The 19,741-nt window shown below is 47.8% G+C and overlaps 2 protein-coding genes and 1 pseudogene across 3 annotated transcripts in view; 2 read left to right on the top strand and 1 right to left on the bottom strand.

The window, feature by feature from the left end:
- Positions 1–3,647, top strand: part of INTS9 (integrator complex subunit 9) — a 114,109-nt gene extending 110,462 nt beyond the window's left edge. Inside the window, exons 16-17 of the mRNA XM_081091974.1 lie at positions 664–801; positions 2,946–3,647. Of these exons, the coding sequence (XP_080948100.1) occupies positions 664–801; positions 2,946–3,122 (315 nt within the window). The 3' untranslated portion in view covers positions 3,123–3,647. The remainder of the gene's footprint in view (positions 1–663; positions 802–2,945) is intronic.
- Positions 3,648–10,130: 6,483 nt separating this feature from the next.
- On the top strand, positions 10,131–10,286 carry LOC308519782 (mitochondrial import receptor subunit TOM5 homolog; annotated as a pseudogene). The gene has a single exon. The product of its transcript is annotated as a mitochondrial import receptor subunit TOM5 homolog (transcript).
- Positions 10,287–12,963: 2,677 nt separating this feature from the next.
- Positions 12,964–19,741, bottom strand: part of EXTL3 (exostosin like glycosyltransferase 3) — a gene marked incomplete at its 5' end in the record, with an annotated part of 37,231 nt that continues 30,453 nt past the window's right edge. The window contains one exon of the mRNA XM_081091006.1: positions 12,964–16,068. Coding sequence (XP_080947132.1) covers positions 15,859–16,068 — 210 coding nt within the window. The 3' untranslated portion in view covers positions 12,964–15,858. The remainder of the gene's footprint in view (positions 16,069–19,741) is intronic.

Genomic DNA, 19,741 nt, shown 5'->3' with positions numbered 1-19,741 from the left:
AGTTCCCCATCACTCAGAGCTCCGCGGGTGCCCACCCCAGCACTGCAGGGCCCTAGGTGGTGCTGGGGGAGGGGAGCTTTAAAATCAGCCCAGGTGGCACCCTCCCACCGAGGCCCAGAAATACTAAGCACAGCTGCCATCGGGGCCCGAGGGCCTGGGCGTCCCTGTACAGGCTCCACGTGGGTGGGTAGCACCTTGCAGAGCTGGCCTGTGTCACCGCTCGCCCTGCGTCGTGGGAGTGTGAAGTGTGCGGGACACTGTGATGGGCCCCGTGCTCCGTGTGCTGGTCCTCACAGAAGTCTCTCGCTGCCGCATTACGGCCACTTTCTCTGGGCCAGGAGGGTCCTCACCAGTCAGTGACCCACAGCCAGTGTCCCTTGCAGCTGTGCTATTGCTGCACCTGCAACTGCCAACACGGGTTAACAATTTACTCAGAAAACACTGAACTGAATCAGTTAAAAATTGAACGTGGCTCTTTATCAAAGGTGGTGTCTTTGCCAAACAAGGTGTGATGTGTGGAGAGCTGGCCTTTGCTTGTGGGGACTGAGGACTCCAGGTGGAGCCCCGAGGCCTGCAGACTTGACACCACAGGCGCACCAGGCGAGCTGGGCCTGGGTGCCCACAGGTTGTGTGTGTCCTGACCCATGTTCCCTCCCGCTCCAGCCCCCGCCCAGGCCAATCCAGCCCACAGGTGGTAAGAAGAGAAAGCGGGTGACGGATGACATCCCTGACTGCAAGGTTCTGAAGCCCTTGCTGAGCGGTTCCATCCCAGTGGAGCAGTTTGTGCAGACCCTGGAGAAGGTGAGCACATGTTCACACGTCTGCATGGCCCAGGAGCCGTCCTCTCTCTCCGTGCCTCCTGCTTTCCACTTGGTTTGGTCTCCACTGAGTCCTGTCCCTGTGGCGTCTGCCTGGTCCAAGGTCATGCCAGGGACAGCCTGGGGGAGAGTGAGAGGTGCATGGAGCGGGCCCTCCTTCCATCCAGTACCAGGTAGCGAGATGACAGCCTCATCAGGTGCCACTCCTTGAGCAGCTAGGCTGAGGCCTTTCTCAGAAACCTGTGGCAGACGGGCAGGCGGGGATGGGGGATGGAGAAGGGTCTGCCCTCCCTTCTCCACAAGCCCCGGCTGGGCTGGCGTGGCCTGGTCCCAGGGATGAGTCTCGGGGGAGTGTCGGGAGAAGGGGCAGTGTTACTGGGTCCCCACGAGCTCGCCTGGCTCGCCATTGCCAGGCGGGAGTTGTGAGGCGTTGCCTCAGAGAAAGGGGTCCCTCTTCCATCGCAGCAGCTGGTCACACCTTGTCCCAATGGCCGCCCCTCCCAAGGAGCAGACTTCTCAACTACAATTATAAGGAAAACAATTTAACCTTAAAGGTTTTTAGAATTTTGGCTTCAGTCACAGAACTTCAAAGATTCTAATGTTTTACAGAATTACAGAATCCTTGATAGAAAGAGGGAATTAGCTAAATGTATTATTCATGCTGCTTCTTACAAGAACTGCAACTAACTGGAATAAAAAGTTCCAGGAAAAGAGACTTTCTTCTTTTAAACCATCAGCTGCTGCCGTTCGTCCACACCAAGTACCTCAGTGGCTGAGTGCTTCCACATGGGAAAAGCTCTCTCTTTATTGGGATTTGTTTTCTCCATTGTCATTCCATTGTCCCTAAAGGAAGGGCTTCCACCAGGTTGTGCGGCTCCCCGGCCCCTGGTGGTACTGTGGGTGCTCCATAGGCGTCGAGTGGGGGACATACCAGTAAGTGCCTCCTCATGACCTTGCAGCAGCCCCGGTCCCTGGTGCCGGGACTCACCCTCGACTTGTCATTTAAACAACTTGCTTCCCCGGAAAGACCTTTACTTAGTTCTTCTGCCCATCTCAGCGCCCAGGTGACCCGGGCGCTGAGCCCAGGACCTGACCCTGTTGCCTCCACCATCTCTGCCACGTTCCTTCTGCGAAGGGATGTTCATCTGCCCCACCCCACAGGTGTGCTCGCGAGAACTAGGTGGAGCTCCTCAGGTCTGGTTCCTCACCTGTTTGGCATCCCTTTCAGGCAGATCAGTCTTTCCACTTCTTTTTTCTCAACATTACGTCTGATGTGTAAGCAAGTCCTGTGATTCGCATCAGAGACGGCTGGAGAGGCATTTGCTGTGCGGCGTTATTTCCTTCTCCCTGAGCGGGATGTGCCAGATCACCGGGGTCGTGCTGTGAGGAATGGCATTTTCCTGGGGCAGGACTGAGCCTTGTCACCAGGGCTCATGGGCTTGGCGCGGAGGCTGCTGGCGGGGAGCCCAGTGTCCCAGACCCCTGACCTGACCAGGCCCTGGGCTGTGCTCCTCAATCACAAAAGCGCACGCAGGTTACAGAAACTGTTTTGTTTTGCATGCTCGGGGGCCTCTATTGAAGGACAGTTGGCCTATGAGCTACACAGGTTTGGAGTGTGCCCGTCCCCTTACACATGGAGCCTTTTCAGTACATACACAGTCAGCCTTCCATCTCCCTGGGTTTTGCACCCACAGATCAGAAACAGTATTTTCGACCCATAGATGGAGAGCATTGTTACACTATTTCATATGAGGAACTTGAACACCCATAGGTTTGGTATCTACAGGGGGTCCTGGAACCAGTTCCTGGTGGGCGCCGAGGGCCAACTGTGGCTAAGTTTTCGGGGAGCCAGAAGTTATGTGCGGATTTTTAGCTCTGCCGACAGTTGGCACCCTGAGCCCCGGCGCTGTCCAGGGCCGCTCTGTGTGAACTCAGGTTGAACTGCAGAAGGTCTGGTCTGAAGGATTCACTGAGGAGGGTCAGACACGCCGGTTTCTAGACACTGAGCTTAGCTGTCTGGGAAGGGCCGTGGTTAGGGTTCTCAGTTGCTGAAATACCCCCCTGCCTTCAGTCAGTCGCTGCTCCTCAGAGTCCCCACCAACCACCTCCTCTTTTCTGTTGGAGCAGCATGGCTTCAGTGACATCAAAGTAGAGGACACAGCCAAGGGCCACATTGTCCTGCTCCAAGAAGCTGAGACCCTCATCCAGATAGAGGAAGACTCAACCCACATCATCTGTGACAATGACGAGATGCTCAGGGTACGACTGCGGGACCTTGTCCTCAAATTCCTCCAGAAGTTCTGAATGGAACACGTGAGCCATGTCTGCTTCCCTGAGACCCCACCGCCCTTCACACTCTGCCTGCCCAGCACAAGCCAAGTGAGGAAGGGCACACAAGGTCAGCCAGGCCTTTGTGGCGGTCTCTGGCCTAAAGGAAAAGGCTCTGAGGGCCATGTCAGGAGAGGGCCACACCTGCTGGTCTGACTTGCAGTGCTGTCTCAGGCAAGAGCTTTTGCTTTATTTAAGCTTTCGACTCATTGTCTTCCCAAGCCTGGCTCTCTCGGGTAGCCAGGATGGTAAGACAGTGAGCCGAGTGACGGGAGGGGAGGGGAGGTGAAAAGATGACTGACTTGTCTCTAGTGGCCAGTGTTTGTTTTTCATCGTGTCACAGGCCTCAGGTGGGGAGCCAGTGACTGTGTTTTACTTGCTTGTCTACTGTGTTGCATCTGATAAGACAGATGATCAAAAAAAAAAATTAGTAAAATTAATCCATTTATCTGTGTTTTATATTGTGAACCCATTTTGAGAATAAAACTTATTTTTATAGGAGACTCCATGCTCTGTTGAACCTACAATTTACACTGATACAGTATCTGAAAAAATGTGGAAATATTCAGACTAGCATAAAATACTGTAGCAAATTTTTTCTTTGGAGAGCATGTTTACTACTATAACCTGGCTTTTTTTTTAAATATAAAATTCAGCCCTAGCTGGTTTGGTTCAGTGGATAGAGCATCGGTCTGAGGACTGAAGGGTCCCGGGTTCAATTCCAGTCAAGGGCACATATCAGGGTTGCGGGCTCAATCCCCAGTAGGGGACGTGCAGGGGGCAACCAATGATTCTCTCCCTCTCTGAAATCAATAAAAACAAAAGAATCTAGGAGAATAGAAGAGTCACATTTAAAAAATAAAATTCATAGTTTCCTTAAATTGTTTGAAAAAGTGAACTTTACCTGAGCTGTGTCTCTAATGAAAAACTCCAGCCTTGACCTTCTGGGAGGGTTCTGAAGAGGAGGGGGCTACTAAATCAGCGGTCACCAGCCTGTGGTCCGTGAGGCCCCAAAGGTTGGCGACCGCTGCACTAAATGACCTTTACCAGTAGTAACCTTTCCCACAGATTCTCCGCATTAAGTTCAGTGCCCAAAGATCCACCAGTAACAGTAGTGCATTTGAAGTAATGCTGCTTCTGAACTGTTTCAAACAGACAGTTACAAGATGGTATCTAATCTAACAGCATCATTTGTAGCACACGTGCAAATTTTTCAGGTATTAAAATGTGGAGTGCAAGTCTTAGAAGTCGTCGCCTATGGTAGTCGTCCCAGCTCAGCCTGCTGGTCTGATCAAATTTTTTAGACTGAAGTTCAGCCAGAAAGTCAGTCCTCCAACTCAATGAGCAGCTAAACATCACAAAGGGATTTATGTATATGTGTATATGCATGTGTGCACACATATGCAATAGCACTATAGAGCTGCTTGCTCGGGTTTTATGGAGAGTTGGGTATCAAGTCTCCCTTTGGAGAGACACATAGTGAGAATGAAGTCTTCGTTAAAGGAGGAAAAAGACTACTTCATTTTTTGCCATTTCCAACTTTGTCAGATTGGGGCACAAGAATGCTTACCTAGGTGTTTTTTAAGGTATAGGTCATTCCAGTCAAAGGCCCTGGGATGTGTCTATGGAATAGACTGGGAGCCTTCAACCATGAGAGAGAATAGACATTACAAGAGGCGGATGTGCCATGGCCAGGAAAATTTAGTTTTTAGGAGGAGAATTGTAAATAGCATCACATGTAGGTACGCTTCCTAAATAAAACTTTTGAGAGAATCAAGTTAAAAGTTTGTTTTAAATCATGAAACTACAAAAACAGTACAAAACAGAGCTCAAAAGAAATCAAATGGTTATTTTACTTACAGGTCCTAATAATGATACATTCAGGAATGACTGGATTGGTTCAAGTTTGCTTTCTGTTTAAGTGCTTGATGAGAACACAGGGCACTGATCCCTAGAGAGGTGGTTACTACAGAGACAACCAGTATGTATATGTAAATTAGTCAAACGGACAGGGAATAATCTAGAAATTATGACCGTTTTAATCAAGTTACTCCCACCTACTCTGGGGGGAAGCCAAGGGGAGGAAGAAGCAGGGAGAGCCAGCCTCTCCAAGAGCAGCTGTCACTCCACCAGAGCTCGGGTTTCTGGACCCCACACCAGGTGGGTGAGTGGAAGACCCAGAAGAAATGGCCACCCGTCTTCAAGGGCTACCCACACTGACCATTGGTGCTGACCTGGCGAAAAGTCTGACACCTGGAAAGGCTTGATTACACAGTAATTAGAAAACCACTAAAAATACTGGGGAGGAACCGGATGTTGTTATTTCATCTTTCTAAGAAGTGATACAGCTGTTGTTATGTAACGAAGTACCCCAAAACTTAATACAACATCATCTCACCGTCTGTGTGGCTCAGCTGGGTGCTCTTGGCTCAGGGTTCTCTCCCCTGGGCTACAGATGCGGAAACTGAGGTGCAGAGGTTCAGTAACTTTCCCCAAAACACACAGCCAGAAAGTGGCTTCTGCTTGGCCATCGGGTCGCAGGTGGGTATCCGGGGACAGGAGCCGGCTAGGAAGGGAAGGTGTGCCTGTTAGTCCATTTCTTTTCAAGCAAAGGTAACAACTCCTCTCCATGCTCCCTGGAGAACATGAAGCTTTTGGCTGTCTCAGGTGGCCTATACAGGCAAGAGTTGGCTTTGCCAAACTACAATGACGTACCAACAGAAGTAAGAGTGAAGAAACCTCCCAAGTTATATGATAACTAGAAGCCCAGTGCATGGATCCATGCACATTGCAAGGAAACTAGAAGCAGGACTGGGTGAGACGGGACAGACATGCCCTGGAGCCAACCTCCCGCGGTCCCTACCCAGCTGGCTGCACCTGGGGTAGCCCTGGGGCTTGAAGGGCGTCTGCAGAGTGAGTGTGGTCCCTCCGGCAGGTGGGGTTCCTCGGCCTGGCCTGCAGGGATCGGGCTGAAACTGGCAGCCCAACATCCCCCAAGGGGTCCCAGAATGCAAGAGGGCACTCTGCAAAGTTGCTGTCACTTGGCAGCTCCTGCATTGAGCATCTGCCCCCTGGTGGTCAATGCACGTCATACCTACTAGCCAGTCAGCCGGTCACTTAGCCTTCTGTATATATAGATATATTCATATGAGCCATGTACACTGGTGGGCAGGAAAGGGAGACACTCCTTTGGCACCGAGTCCCATTTCCCCCTACAGTCCTAAGGAAAGTTGAATGTTGTCTCATTGTTTCATACCATACTGTGGGGAAGCAGAAAATATCAGATGGTCTTAAATTCACTGCAGTGGAATTGTGTGTAAATAACATGAACCTAGGATGAGGTAAAAATAACCAACTATAATTCTGGAGGAAATACAAGTAACAACTAAATCCTAGCAATAGGCAGTATAGAGTTGAGCCAAAAATGTCTAATCTTGCTGAGGGTTAGAGCCAACACTGATCATGAGTTTATTCTCTAAAGATTAAATATCACAGTCTCCACTGCTTCTTGGTAGCCTGTTACAGATTTTAATCATATCATAAAAACATTTTACCATCTATCAAAATTCCAATGGCATTTTTCTCAGAAATAGAAAAAGCAACCCTAAAATGTCTATGGAACCACTAAAGACCCTAAGTAGCCCAGCAATCCTGAGGGAGAACAAAGCCGGAGGCATCCCACTTTCTGATTTTAAGCTTTATTGCAAAGCTATATAGCAATCAAAACAGTATGGTGCCATCATAAAACACACAGAGACTAATGGAATCGAACTGAGAGCCCAGACATAAACCCACACATAATACAGTCAACTAATACCTGACAGGGGAGCCAAGGGACTCAAAGAAAGAGCAGTCTCCACTAAATGGTGGTGGGAAAACTGGGAACCACATGCAGAAGAATGAAATTGGACCCCCACCTTATACCACTCACAAAAAATAACTCAAAAAGGATTAAGTACTTAAAGGTAAGACCCAAAACTGCAAAACTACTAGAAGAAAACAAGGGTAAAGTTCCTTGATGCCAGGGGTTCTCAACCTGTGGGTCGCGACCCCTTTGGGGGTCAAACGACCCTTTCACAGGGGTCGCCTAAGACCATCCTGCGTATCAGATATTTACATTACGATTCATAACAGTAGCAACATGACAGTTATGAAGTAGCAACGAAGATAATTTTATGGTTGGGTCACAACATGAACTGTATTTAAAGGGCCAGAAGGTTGAGAACCACTGATGTAGGCCTGGGCAACATTTTTTTTTTTTTATGATACCAAAAGCACAAGCAACAAAAGCAAAAATAAACAAGTGGGACCACATCAAACTAAAAAGCTCCTGCACCACACAGAAAACATCAGCAAAATAAAAAGGCAGCAACCGAATGTGAGAAAGTGTGTGTAAACCATCTCTCCGATAAGGGTCTAATATTCAAAATATATAAAGAATCATACAACTCAACAGCAAAAAGGTGCTCTGATTTTAAAATGGGGAAAGGACTTGGATAGACATTTTCCATAGAGAAAACAAATGGCCAACAGTACCTGAAAAAGTGTTCAATATCACTAATATCAGGGAAATGCAAATCAAACCACAATGAGATATCACCTCATTCCTGTTAGAATGGCTAGCATTAAAAAAACACATAATCAAGTTTGGCAAGGATGTGGAAAAGGGGAACAATTGTGCACTATTAGTGGGAATGTAAATTGGTACAACTACTATGGAAACCAGTATCGAGGTTCCTCAAAAAATTAAAAATAGGGCTACCATATGATCCAGCAAGATGCCATCAGTCATCAGGGAAATGCAAACTGAAACTACAAGATACCATTACCCACCAGAATGGCTAAAATTTCAAGGACTGACAACACCATAGATGGGTGAGGCTGTGGGAAAAGCAGAGCCCTATTATCTGTGCGAGTACAAAACATGTCAGTCACTTTGGGGAAAAGTCTGGCAGCTTCTTATGAACATGTAGAATTTATAGATACAGACTGGTGGGCGTGGGCATGGGAGGGGATGGGGGTGAAACGGTGAAGGGATTAAGAAGTACAAACTGGTCATTACAAAATAGTCACGGATATAAAGCACAGTCAATAACATTGTCAGTATTACTGTAATAACTATATATGGTTGGTGCTAAAAATATCTGGGGGAACACTTTGTAAAGTATATGATTGTCTAGCCACTATCCTGTACCTGAAACAACACAAAATGTTCAATGCAAACTGTAAATGAAAGGTAAAATTTAAAAAAAACTAAACATGTATATGCCTACCTTATCACAAACAGTTCCACTCCTAGGTATTTACCCCAGAGAAAAGCATAAACCCACAAAAAGGCTTGCACAGGAATCTTCAGAGCAGTTTTACCCATAATAGCCAAAAATTGGAAACAGCCCAAGTGCCTGTCAGCAGAAGGGACCGATGCTGCTACACTGCATTTGGGATACTACTCAGTAATAGAAGGAACAAATCAGTCATACAGCATGGGCTGAATCCCAAAAACACGATGCTGAGTTTCTTCAGGACTCACTCCAAAGAGTAAACAATGTGCAGCACCATTTATATAAAACCTCCGGACAAGGAAAACTAACCCAAGATAAAGAAAAAAATCAGAATATTGGTTCTGGGAGGGCAGAGAGGGAGACTGACGAGGAAGGAACATGAGGTAACTTTCTGGATTTAATAGTAAATGTTCTATTTTTTGATAGGGGTTTGGGTTACATAGGTGTATGCATTTGTCAAAACTCAACAGAAGATGTACTTAAGATTTGTGTATTTCAGTGTATAAATTTAATATGTAAATTTTCATTAAATGCATAGAAACTAACACTGACGTCCAGTTAATATGTGTGTGCTTCTATTTAGAAGGAAATGCATTAATGTAATTCACTTAGAAATATACCAAAAATAGGATGAATAGAGGGATGGATACAGAGATAACTGTAAAGAAAGTACAGTAAAATGGATGTTAGGCACACAGATTCATACTGTAAAAAGTATTTAAGCTTATCAGTACATTTGAAATGTTTCATAATTAACTATTGGGACTAATAGTTTAAGTAAATAGAATCTAAATAGTTTAAATTCTAATATGACAACCATACAATATCACCAGGATTTATAGACAAATAGAGAAAAAGTAAAACAATTTCCCTAATAAAACCAGGCCAAGAAGCAGGTGAATTAAATAGCAAACCAAACGCGGCCCTTGGGCAAGGCTTCCCACCTAAATGCTCTCTTCTGGAACCCATCCAGTGTCGTGTTTTTCCTGACATGCTCTTAGCCCCTTGTCAATGATGTGAGTAATAACAGTGACCGTAGAACTTCTCCACCGTCCTGTGCCAGGCTTCTGTCACCTGTCTGGTTAGTACCACAGCTGTGAAGTGTTCCAGAAACACTGCAGTACTATTACCATTCAGCTCATGGCCAACTAGGACTTCTATGTGACCCACTCTGGTTTGTCAAATCATTCTTCAAAAAACTATTCAGCACTTTACCATGCGCTCTGCTCTCAAGAGGCTTACAATCTGGTGTGGGAAGCAGGGCTGTAAACATGACAGTCAGGCAGCTCTAACAGGATAATTGGGGGGGGGGGGGGGGACAGTGACTCAGAGGAGGGAAGGCTCCCTGGAGGCAGTGTCTCCAGCTGGGTCTTGGACAGGCCAACAGAGGACTGTGGCTCAGCCAGACTAGAAAGTCCTGAACAAGAAAGTGGCCCAGCCGCATTTCGTGGAACAGCCAGCGGTCACCCCATCCAGCACAACAGGAGGCAGCCACACCAGGAGCAAGACAGCAGGCTCACGGCAACAACGGCTGCCTACAACCCACAGCCTCAACGGCCAGCACTCATCGATCTAAAGGACAACCAATTCCATGTAATCAGACTAGGACACTTACATCCCCCAGCCGCCTCCCCCTGCGGTTTTGGGCATAAAATCCAACCCCAAGAGCACGGCTGGTGGAAGCCAGTGAGGCAGAGCCACGATGTTCCGTATCGAGGGCCTCACATGAAGCTGGACGCCAAGGAGATAAAATGGAAGGAAGATGCACGAGGATATGACCTCCATACGGAACTTCCTCATCTACGAAGCCCTGCCGCGAGTCACTCCTTTTATCTTAAAGAAACTGGACAGCATATAAAGATTGGACGTCACATGTGAATGCATGACATGAAGAACTGGTTACAGCCCTAGCCGGTTTGGCTCAGTGGATGGAGTGTCGGCCTGCGGACTGAATGGTCCTGGGTTCGATTCCGGCCAAGGGCGTGTACCTTGGTTGTGGGCACATCCCTGGTGGGGGGTGTGCAGGAGGCAGCTGATTGTTGCTTCTCTCTCATCGATGTTTCTAGCTCTCTATTTCTCTCCCTTCCTCTCTGTAAAAAATCAATAAAATATATTAAAAAAAAAAAAAAAAAACTGGTTACAGTTTCTGCTCTGCAAATGAATAGGCCCAGAAAGATGGAAGAGACTGGTGAAGGGACATAAAACTTGTGCTTGTTGAGAACAAGTTCGGTTGTGGTAACCGACCTAATATACACTGTGTATCTAAAACAGAAAACTACTTGGGAAGCATGGAAACACGCTTCTTATGCCTGTGACAGCCTCCATGAATGCTGGTGTAATTGTAAATAATGTCAAACTCCATTTTCTAGCAATTATTAATTATATAAGGGAATTGTGTCTGCAGTGGCCCTGTCTTGTCAGTCATTTCTAGTGACCTGTTCACGTCTATCAGGAGTATATTTGTTGAAGAGTTCCTTATGATTAGTTATGTTTTATGGAAGCGAGCACACATCCACCACAACATTTAAGCACAGGACCATTAGTCTACACTTTTAATAAATGTACCAATTAAGAAAAAATAATTCAACCCCAAGGACAGTGGAAACTGAGTCCTAACCTTCCCTGGTTGGGGCTCCATCCCCATTCCCTCTAATAAACTCCCCTCTTGCTCGCCGCGTCCGCCTGTTTCCTTGAGCGACTCCAATCTTAGTCTTAAACAATGAACTGGCATTAAAATAAATGGCAAACAGAAAAGAACGTTACCTGAATAATAGTTCATTTCTATTGTGTGCCAAACAGTGGACTCGTCACATTTATACTAACTTTCAACATGTAAGATATGGCACGATTTTTGCTATTTTACAGATAAAAGTTTAGAACAGATAACTTGAGATGGGCCTTGAGAACATTATGCTAAGTGAAATAAGTCAGAAAAAAGCTAAGAACCATATGATTTCACTCATATGTGGGATATAAAACTGAAACTCATGAACACAAACAGAATGGTGGTTGCCAGAGGGGAAGTGGGGGCCCGGTGGGGGAGAATGGGGTCCTAATATATGGTGACAGAAGAGTTGACTCTGGGTGGTGGGCACATGGTGCAACATACAGATCTTGTAACACAGAAACCCACACCTAAAACCTGTATGTTCACGTTGACCAGTGTCACCCCAAACAATTTAATAGAGTAGATAAATTGCTCCCCACCACAGTTTAATGGACAACCTAGGATTTGAACCCATGTAACCTATTCCAGAGCCCATACCCTTGACTGCAACATTATCCTTCCCAAACACATTTTTGTAAATATTTTGGAGCTGATTTCATTGGCAATACTATCAACCACTAACATTGGCCACTTGAGCTTACCTGGTTAAGTCCAAGCAGGAACTGTCAGGAGCCCGTGTTCAGTAAAACGCCCATTTCTACAGCCTTGTGCAACTTCCTCAAGGCTCTCTGGTCCCAGGACAAATTACGACAAGATGGACAGTTGGAAGACTAGGAACATGGCAGTCAAAACTCCAGACCCAAGTGGGCATTCCCACCCTATATGACACATCTACCCGCCTCACCTGCGCAAACCTACCTAATCGATTGTCAACACTACTTGCAGGTATCAGACTTTTGGGTCCCACACGCTTAGGATTGTCAGTGTGACCCAAACTCCCAACCACAGAGCCTAGGACAGGTGTCCCCCCCCCCCCCCCGCCCCAATGCAGCTTGCCCCAGTTTCCTGTCTTCTTTCCAATTTCCACCATCTGCGACACCCTACTCACGCTCTCTCCGAGGATGGCTTTGATCGCATAGCCAAGCAGCAGTCAGAGCCACAGACACCAAAGGACTGAGCTCTGACAGTTGAGAAGCACCAACTAGACGTAGGTACTTTCAGTGACTACTCGAATCTCAACAAAGCGACCTCTAGACCAACCCAGGCCACTCCAGGCCAGCCCTGTCCTCTGTGCATTGGAACACACGCACACAAGCTCCCCTGCACTCGCCACATCCACATGTTTTATTTATTTATTTTATATATATATATGTTATTGATTTCTTACACAGAGGAAGGGAGAGGGATAGAGGTAGAAACATCAACAAGAGAGAAACATCGATCAGCTGCCTCCTGCACACTCCCTACTGGGGATGTGCCCGCAACCAAGGTACATGCCCTTGACCGGAATCGAACCTGGGACCTTTCAGTCTGCAGGCCGACGCTCCATCCACTGAGCCAAACCGGTCAGGGCCACACGTTTTAAAATTACCATGAAAAATTAAAAGTGGCATATATGCCACATGCCATCCCACATCCCACTCACACCAGTTAAATGACCCCTGGATTCCTCTCTGACTGACTGAGTCATCACAGAAGCAGGTGCAGGCCAGGCAGCTGGGTCCGTGCCTGTGTGCAGCGTCACCTGGGTTTAGGAATGCTGCTCCAGGCTGTGCTCTGGTGGCGCCCCGGAACCAGCAGGCACCTTCTCTCAGGTCACTCTCTGTCCTTGCAGAGGAAACCACAAAAGACCACCACGCTGCTTGAGTTAGTCTCCATGTATTTTATTTTTTTTACAAAAATCCCAGGTCAGACCATTGTGCTCATAACTAGAAAGGGTGGGCGGATAGACAGGGCATGGATAGCAGAGAGCTCCCCCTTCTAAGTGTCAGCATCTCAAACCAGGAGCTTGTGAGCACACAGGCAGGCAACTACTGAAGGGGTTACCCTCCCGCACAGATGGGCCCTCAGCCCTGTGCGCAGGCCCCAGCTGGAAGTGCGCCCACAGCCGACAGAGCCTGGCCAGGTGCCCAGCACAGAATGGCTGCCGAGCACCTTGGGAGGCCCTCACTCGGGATTCCCCTCACGGAGAAGAGCAAACCGCTACCTGGAGAGCAAGATGTCCTGGGCCCTGGGTGTTACCTTCAACAACCAAGGAAACCCACGTGGATCTTCAGAACTGTTCCGTGTTCCAGGTGAGTCACAGGTGGTGCAGGTGACATCGGGCTTCCCAAGGTAACGATCAGCACCAAAGGCCTTCTAAGCACAGAGCGCGCCCCCTCCCCCCCAAGCCACGTGGCAAAACCCAGCAGCCAAGCTCCAGGAGCACCTGACCCACAATCCAGAAGATCCGCCTGCCCTGCTGCTTGCTGCTGAGGAGTGTCTAACAACACGGCTGTTTTCTTAGTGTCCACCAGAGCCTGCTGTGGGGTCCTTCATGTCAGTGTCCATCCAGGTCCCAGTAGAGCATCCTTGTTTGAAACTCTGGCATCACAACCTTGCCTACAGCACATGCTGACGTTCTCCATGATCTCAGCCCGTTTGGCTACCCCTGGATCCACCAAGAGCCTTTGGGGACCCAATGATCTGGCTCCTCTGGAGGGGATCCTAACACAGACGGCTCGTTTCCCACCACATCCCACTGAAGGGCAGTATATTAGTTCCTCACATTGAAATAAACAAGATAAAAATAGCAGCCACATACATAGCTCGACACACCACACTCTTTGGCTTCCCGAGGGAAGAAGGCTACTGCTAAAAAGAATACAGTCAGAAGTCAAGGAAAGGACGCTAGAAAGTTAGGATGCTGGGAGTCTGGACCCTTAGCTGGGTTGCTGAGCAGTGTAACTCAATCTCCTAGGCAGCCGCCTTGGCAGGAGGGCCACGAGAAGATGCCGCTGCGGACCTGGAGGACACCACCCACCCTGGGAGCAGCCCTGGTCCTGCTTGCCTGCGGAGAGGCCACTTAGGTCAAGCTAGCCCTACGGTCGGGTGTATCTACAGGACAGAGCCTGGCTTCAAAATGATACTTGAAGAGAACCCACTGGTACAGGCAGGTCACAGGAGAATGTGCCCCCATGAAATAGAAGCACAGGTGTCAAGGTCTGGGGAAGACGGACCGGTTTAAGGCATGTGCATGACCAGGACAGACCTGAGCTTTTGTTCAGGTGCAGAAAACCAGCTACACTCAACTTCACTGGAAGGAAGTGGGGTCCAGAAAAATGGCCAAAGGCATGGGCTGAATCCCTGCCAAATGCCACTAACACCCTCTTTGCTTATCCTACTGCCGTCACCACAAAAGAAAAATGAGCTTTTACTATCTCAGCCCAGGGAATAGAAATTTAAACCCAAGGAAAGTGACAATGTGGGTGAAAATGCCTATGATATTTCAGTCAGAAGTCAAGGAAAGGGCGTTAGATCCTCCCATTGTTCTGGCATATACCAAACCTCGGGGTGTTCTGGAACAACCAGGCATAGGGATCCAAAAACTACAGGTAACATACGGTGGAGGGGAAGGTGAATTTCACCCAGGTATTTATCCCAAGGCAGCTGCCTTGCGTAAGACTCACCGGCCAGCCGGGTGGGGGGCCAAAAGGACGCTTGCTTATTCCAAGTCACAGAGAGAAGGCCCACCTTCAAACCACTTCAGACCACACCTGGGAGGGCAGCCCGCCAGTTCTGTTCTTTACACAGGAGACAACCCTCAGGAAAGCCTGAAGCCAAAACACATTTATAAAAGGGGGGCGGACAAAAGAGCCACTTGGAAGTGCTGCCTTGGGGTCCCTTCCTTCCTCCTTCCTCTGGTTCCACATGGAGGAGAAGGAAAAAAGCAGGGACAGTCCTGGAACAGCATGACCTCATCGTGATTCTACATACACCAGTGACCCAGCACAAGGAAGCTCAACTGTCCCCGAGATGCAGGTCCGCCCTCCCCAGGGACTCAAGGGAGAGGAGACAGGAGTCACGGAGCGCCGTTGGCAGGGCAAAGGGAGAAGGAACAAACCGACAGGTCTTATCTCATCCCGGGCCCATAAGAGGGCCAGCCGGCCCTTTTTTTGTTTCTGCACATCCTCTGGGGAGAATGGAGATGATCTTTAAGGATGAGCCAGATCCCTAAGGCCAAGATCCATCTCCACCAAAAGAGAGAACATCAGGAGCCTTGGTGGGCCCCTCACTTTGTGAGACAGGCAGAAATTTCAAATTCCCCCCAAATATATATATGTATATGCATGTGAGTATGTGTGCGATATATATACATACACATATATATGTATATACACACACACACATATATATAAATAAGCCTCGAATGGCAAATCTGAAACATTTTCTTTTTAAATAATAATAATAGTTGTTACTGGATTTAAAAACCACAAACCAGCTGTCCTGGGCTTATGACCTGTGTGAGTGACTCTCCAGAGCCCCCATGTCCTCAGTGTAAGCTATCAGTGCCCTGTGCAGGGAGTCCCAGTGTCCTCTGTCCGGGTTCCAGGCCCAGCGTGGCAGCTTCAAGAGAAAGGCAACTATTTCCTTTCCACTCTTCCCGCCGCCTCTCCCAGCAGAGGGTCTGGGCCACCCACCCAGTGGATGTGCCTGGGGTCCTTCCACGTCTAGGAGCCACCTCCCTCACTCTGCTCATCCTCTCCCCAAACCTGCAAGGCCCCTAGATGAACTTGAAGCACTTGGTCTTGTCGTGGGGCAGGCGGGTCTTGAAGAGCACAGAGTCCACCCTGAACTGCGTGTACAGCAGGGGCATGTAGCCGTACACCTTGACAAAGAAGTTGATGCATTTGTGCCGCTCGTGAAAGTGGGAATCATCGTGGGACAGGGCCTGGGGGCATCCTGGGCATCGAAAAGTCCACCGTGAGGTCACCTTGGAACAGGGAAGAAGAAGCACAGTGAGGATCACAGGTGCCAACGCTGAGAAACCCCACAGCTTAACCAACCCGATGCGTCCACGTCCACAGGGAAGACACGGCCTCAGACAGCCACATGCGCTCAGAGGGAGTCAGGGCCAATGCCCTGGCTGCCGCCTGCCACACACGTGGCTACAACACGTAAAGGGGCTCTTCCCAACGGCCTGTAATTAACAGGTATCAGGAGCTTTAAAATGGTCAGTGTTACCTGTTTAGTAACTGCGGCTAGTGTTCTTCTTGGCTTCCCAGAAAAATGTAGGTATAAAGTTGTTTCTCAATATCTTTAATAGCAAAATACTGGAAAATGACCCATCAAAAGGGGACTAGTTAAATAATTATAAAATACTACACAACCATAAAAAGTTTTTAAAATTACAAAAGACATGGGACCCTGGTCATTTTTTCCCAGTAGTCAGAGCATCAGCCCACAAACTGAAAGGGTTCGATTTCTGGTCAAAGGCACGTATCTCGGTTGCAGGTTCAATCCCCAGCCCCAGTCAGGGTGCAAGCAGGAGGCAACGAATCAATGTGTCTCTAACACATCGGTGTTTCTCTCTCTTGCTCTCTCCCACTCCCCCTTCCCTTCCACTCTCTATAAAAATTAATGGGGAAAAATATCCTCACTCCTTGGGTGAGGATTTAAAACAAAAAAAAGAAATGAAGGGGAGGGAAAAAGACATGGGAAAGTAGTCATATTACAGTTTAGTAGTTATTATTAGGAAATTTCAAGCAATTAGAAAAGTATGGAGAATAATGTAACAGCTTCACTATCAACAATGTGGCCGACCACATAACATAAAACCCCTCAGCACAGAATACCTGGCGGAAAAAAACAGGGTAAGATATATGTAAACCATCTCTTTAAATATATGCCTGAGCTTGTAATGAAAAATAAAATCCTCAGAGGCCAAAAGAATGGAAAGGCCTGAATGTAGTGAGGCAGCCAGGAGCGTGGGGTCTTTATCAGACTCAGGAGGCAGGAGTGTGAAGTCAGACAGGAGACTGTGTGAAGCAGGGGGACCCGCTGTACCCGGATGCTGCGTGGATAGAGGCAGCCACAGAGAGCGACAGGAAGGAAACGTTTTCTGCTCAGTCTCCGCTCTAAGCGGAGAAGGAGCAGCACTTCTGACCACTTTTAAGCACACGCTGGCCCTCACACACCAGAGGCTGGCATGTATGTTGCTGTGTGTCCTGAACAGTCCCAAGATGCTCACTTAGCTTACACGGGTCTCAAGTAGACCTGAGGGATGCAGGAGAAGGAAATGCAAATCCTCTCAGGTGCAAACTTAGACCTCAAAGAGACACAGGTAAAATCCCAAAGAATATAACCTCACAATCGAAAGTCACAACCGGTGCCCTAGCTGGTGTGGCCCAGCGACTAGAGCACCAGCCCAAGCATCGGGTTTGATTCCAGGTTAAAGGCATGTACCTGGGTTGTGGTTCACTCCCAGTTGGGGCACATGCGAGAAGCAACCAGTTGATGTGTCTCTCTCACATCAATGTTTCTCTCCTCCCTACCCCACCCCCAACTCTCTCTGAAAAGCAATGGAAAACATATCCTCATGTGAGAATTAACAACAACAAAGTCACAAAGCCCTAATCAGTTTGGCTCAGTGGATAGAGCATCGGCCTGTGGACTGAAGGGTGGGTCTCAGGTTCGACTCCTGGTCAAGGGCTTGTACCTCGGTTGCAAGCTCAATCCCTGGCCCTGTCTGGGCGTGTGCAGAAGGTAACCAATCGATGTGTCTCTCTCTCTCTCTCTCTCTCTCTCTCTCTCTCTCTCTCTCTCTCTCACACACACACACACACACACACACACACACATTGATGTTTCTCTGTCTCTCCCCTACCCTTCCACCCTCTAAAAATCAATGGAAAAATATTCTTGGGTGAGGATTAACAAGAAAAAAAGTCACAAGAATGGAAATGAGTCACATAAGGAAGAACAAACAACAGAATCAGATCCCAAAACAATGCAAAATAGCAGGATTATGAGAGTGACTGTAACAATAAATGTGTATAATATTACGATGCAATTTTGAAAGATTTCTCAAAGTTTAATGAAAGAAACAGGGACTATCAAAAAAGTCCTAACAGATATGAAAAGGAACCAAATATGAAAAGGAACCAAATAGAACAGAAATGAAAAGTATATTGAGTTAAATCAAACTCAATTGATGGGCAATAAGAAAATGTTAGTGATGAAAAGTATAATAAAATTATTATATGGAATATATGGAAAATACTGACAAAAAGCTTTAAAAATATGAAAGCAAGATTGAGAGACATGGAGAAGTGACACTGTATGATTCCATTTATATAAAATTTAAAATGGCAAAGTGATCCTGGAACAGAAAAAAGACAATGACTTCCTCCCGTTCTCCCAGCTGAACGCCTCCTTCCTGCTCGGAGCTGCACTCTGCCCCTGGGGCCCAGCGTGCTCTTTACCTGCCCCACCCCAGTGGAGGGGTGTGGAGGACCCTCCCATTCTCATGATGACTGCCCACTCACCCTCAGAGAGCCCTCTGCCTCCGGCAGTCCTGCTCTGTGTATGCTTGAGGCTGGGAAGTTTAGGTTCAGAAGTGAAAGCTCAGGGCCACCAGAGGGCAGACCCAGAAAGCTGGTAGGATCTGTACCAATCGGGCCAGGACAGCAGAACAGAACTTGCCACTGTGCCCACAGCAGAACACACATATCTCCCCCTCCGACCCTCTGTGCTGGGCTTTAAGGGGGCCTTGGAATCTTTCACCTGCTCTGCCCGGTTCTGGTCAAGCTCACTTGTGGAACTCGTTTTGTACTTAACCCTGTTGACCAATGGCCAAGCATTGGCTTAAAGGCATCTCCTGGGTTGCTCCTCTAACCTCTCCAGTTAGTGGGAATGTGGCTAAGGGAATTGTAGGGAATCGATCGGCCTGGGGTGCATATATGTCTGCTGCAGACTCTCCATGGTCCAGTAGCCCCTGCCAGTCCAGAGCCTCTCTACGGGCTTCCCTGGGGGAGCAGGTGTAACTGTCTGGCCTCATTCCCGAGTGTGGCCTGCGCCGCAGGTGTGGGCTAGTTACGCAGAGTCAGCTCCTCGTGCTCTCGTCAGGCTTTCTACCCCAGAGAGCCATGGAATGTGGTCCAAGAATGTGGGAACTGAGAGTTTAGGGCACACAGTTGCTCACATATGCTCTTGGTTACACTTTACATTATTCTACTACATTATCATTCTAGCAAAAACTAAGGAAATCCAAAAAAAGGATAGACGAGTAATATGGTGTATCAATACTGGTTCCTTCACTGGGACCAGTGGACCACACCGAGTTTAGATGCTCATAACAAGGTAACTGCATGGAGTAGGTGGGAATTCTGTACTAGCTTCACAACTGTCTGTAAATCTAAATCTACTTGAACACAAAAAGGTTTATCTTACAAGTAAGCCACAGTGTTTAGGGATGGATGCTTAGGTGACAAAAGCATAAAGGAAAACAATGGTGTGAGCACCACTGAAGGCATGACAGTGACTGTATTAGTGTCCCAGGGCCGCTAAAACAAATGACCACAAACCTAGAGACTTAGAAACAAACGTTTATCCTCTCACAGTCCTGGATGCTACAAGTCTGAAGTGGAGGTGTCCATCCTCTCAGA

This window comes from Myotis nattereri (assembly GCF_964212035.1).
Source record: "Myotis nattereri genome assembly, chromosome: 5".
Taxonomy (NCBI): domain Eukaryota; kingdom Metazoa; phylum Chordata; class Mammalia; order Chiroptera; family Vespertilionidae; genus Myotis; species Myotis nattereri.
Note: the sequence above shows the minus strand (reverse complement) of the source record. Positions and strands in the feature narration are given on the sequence as shown.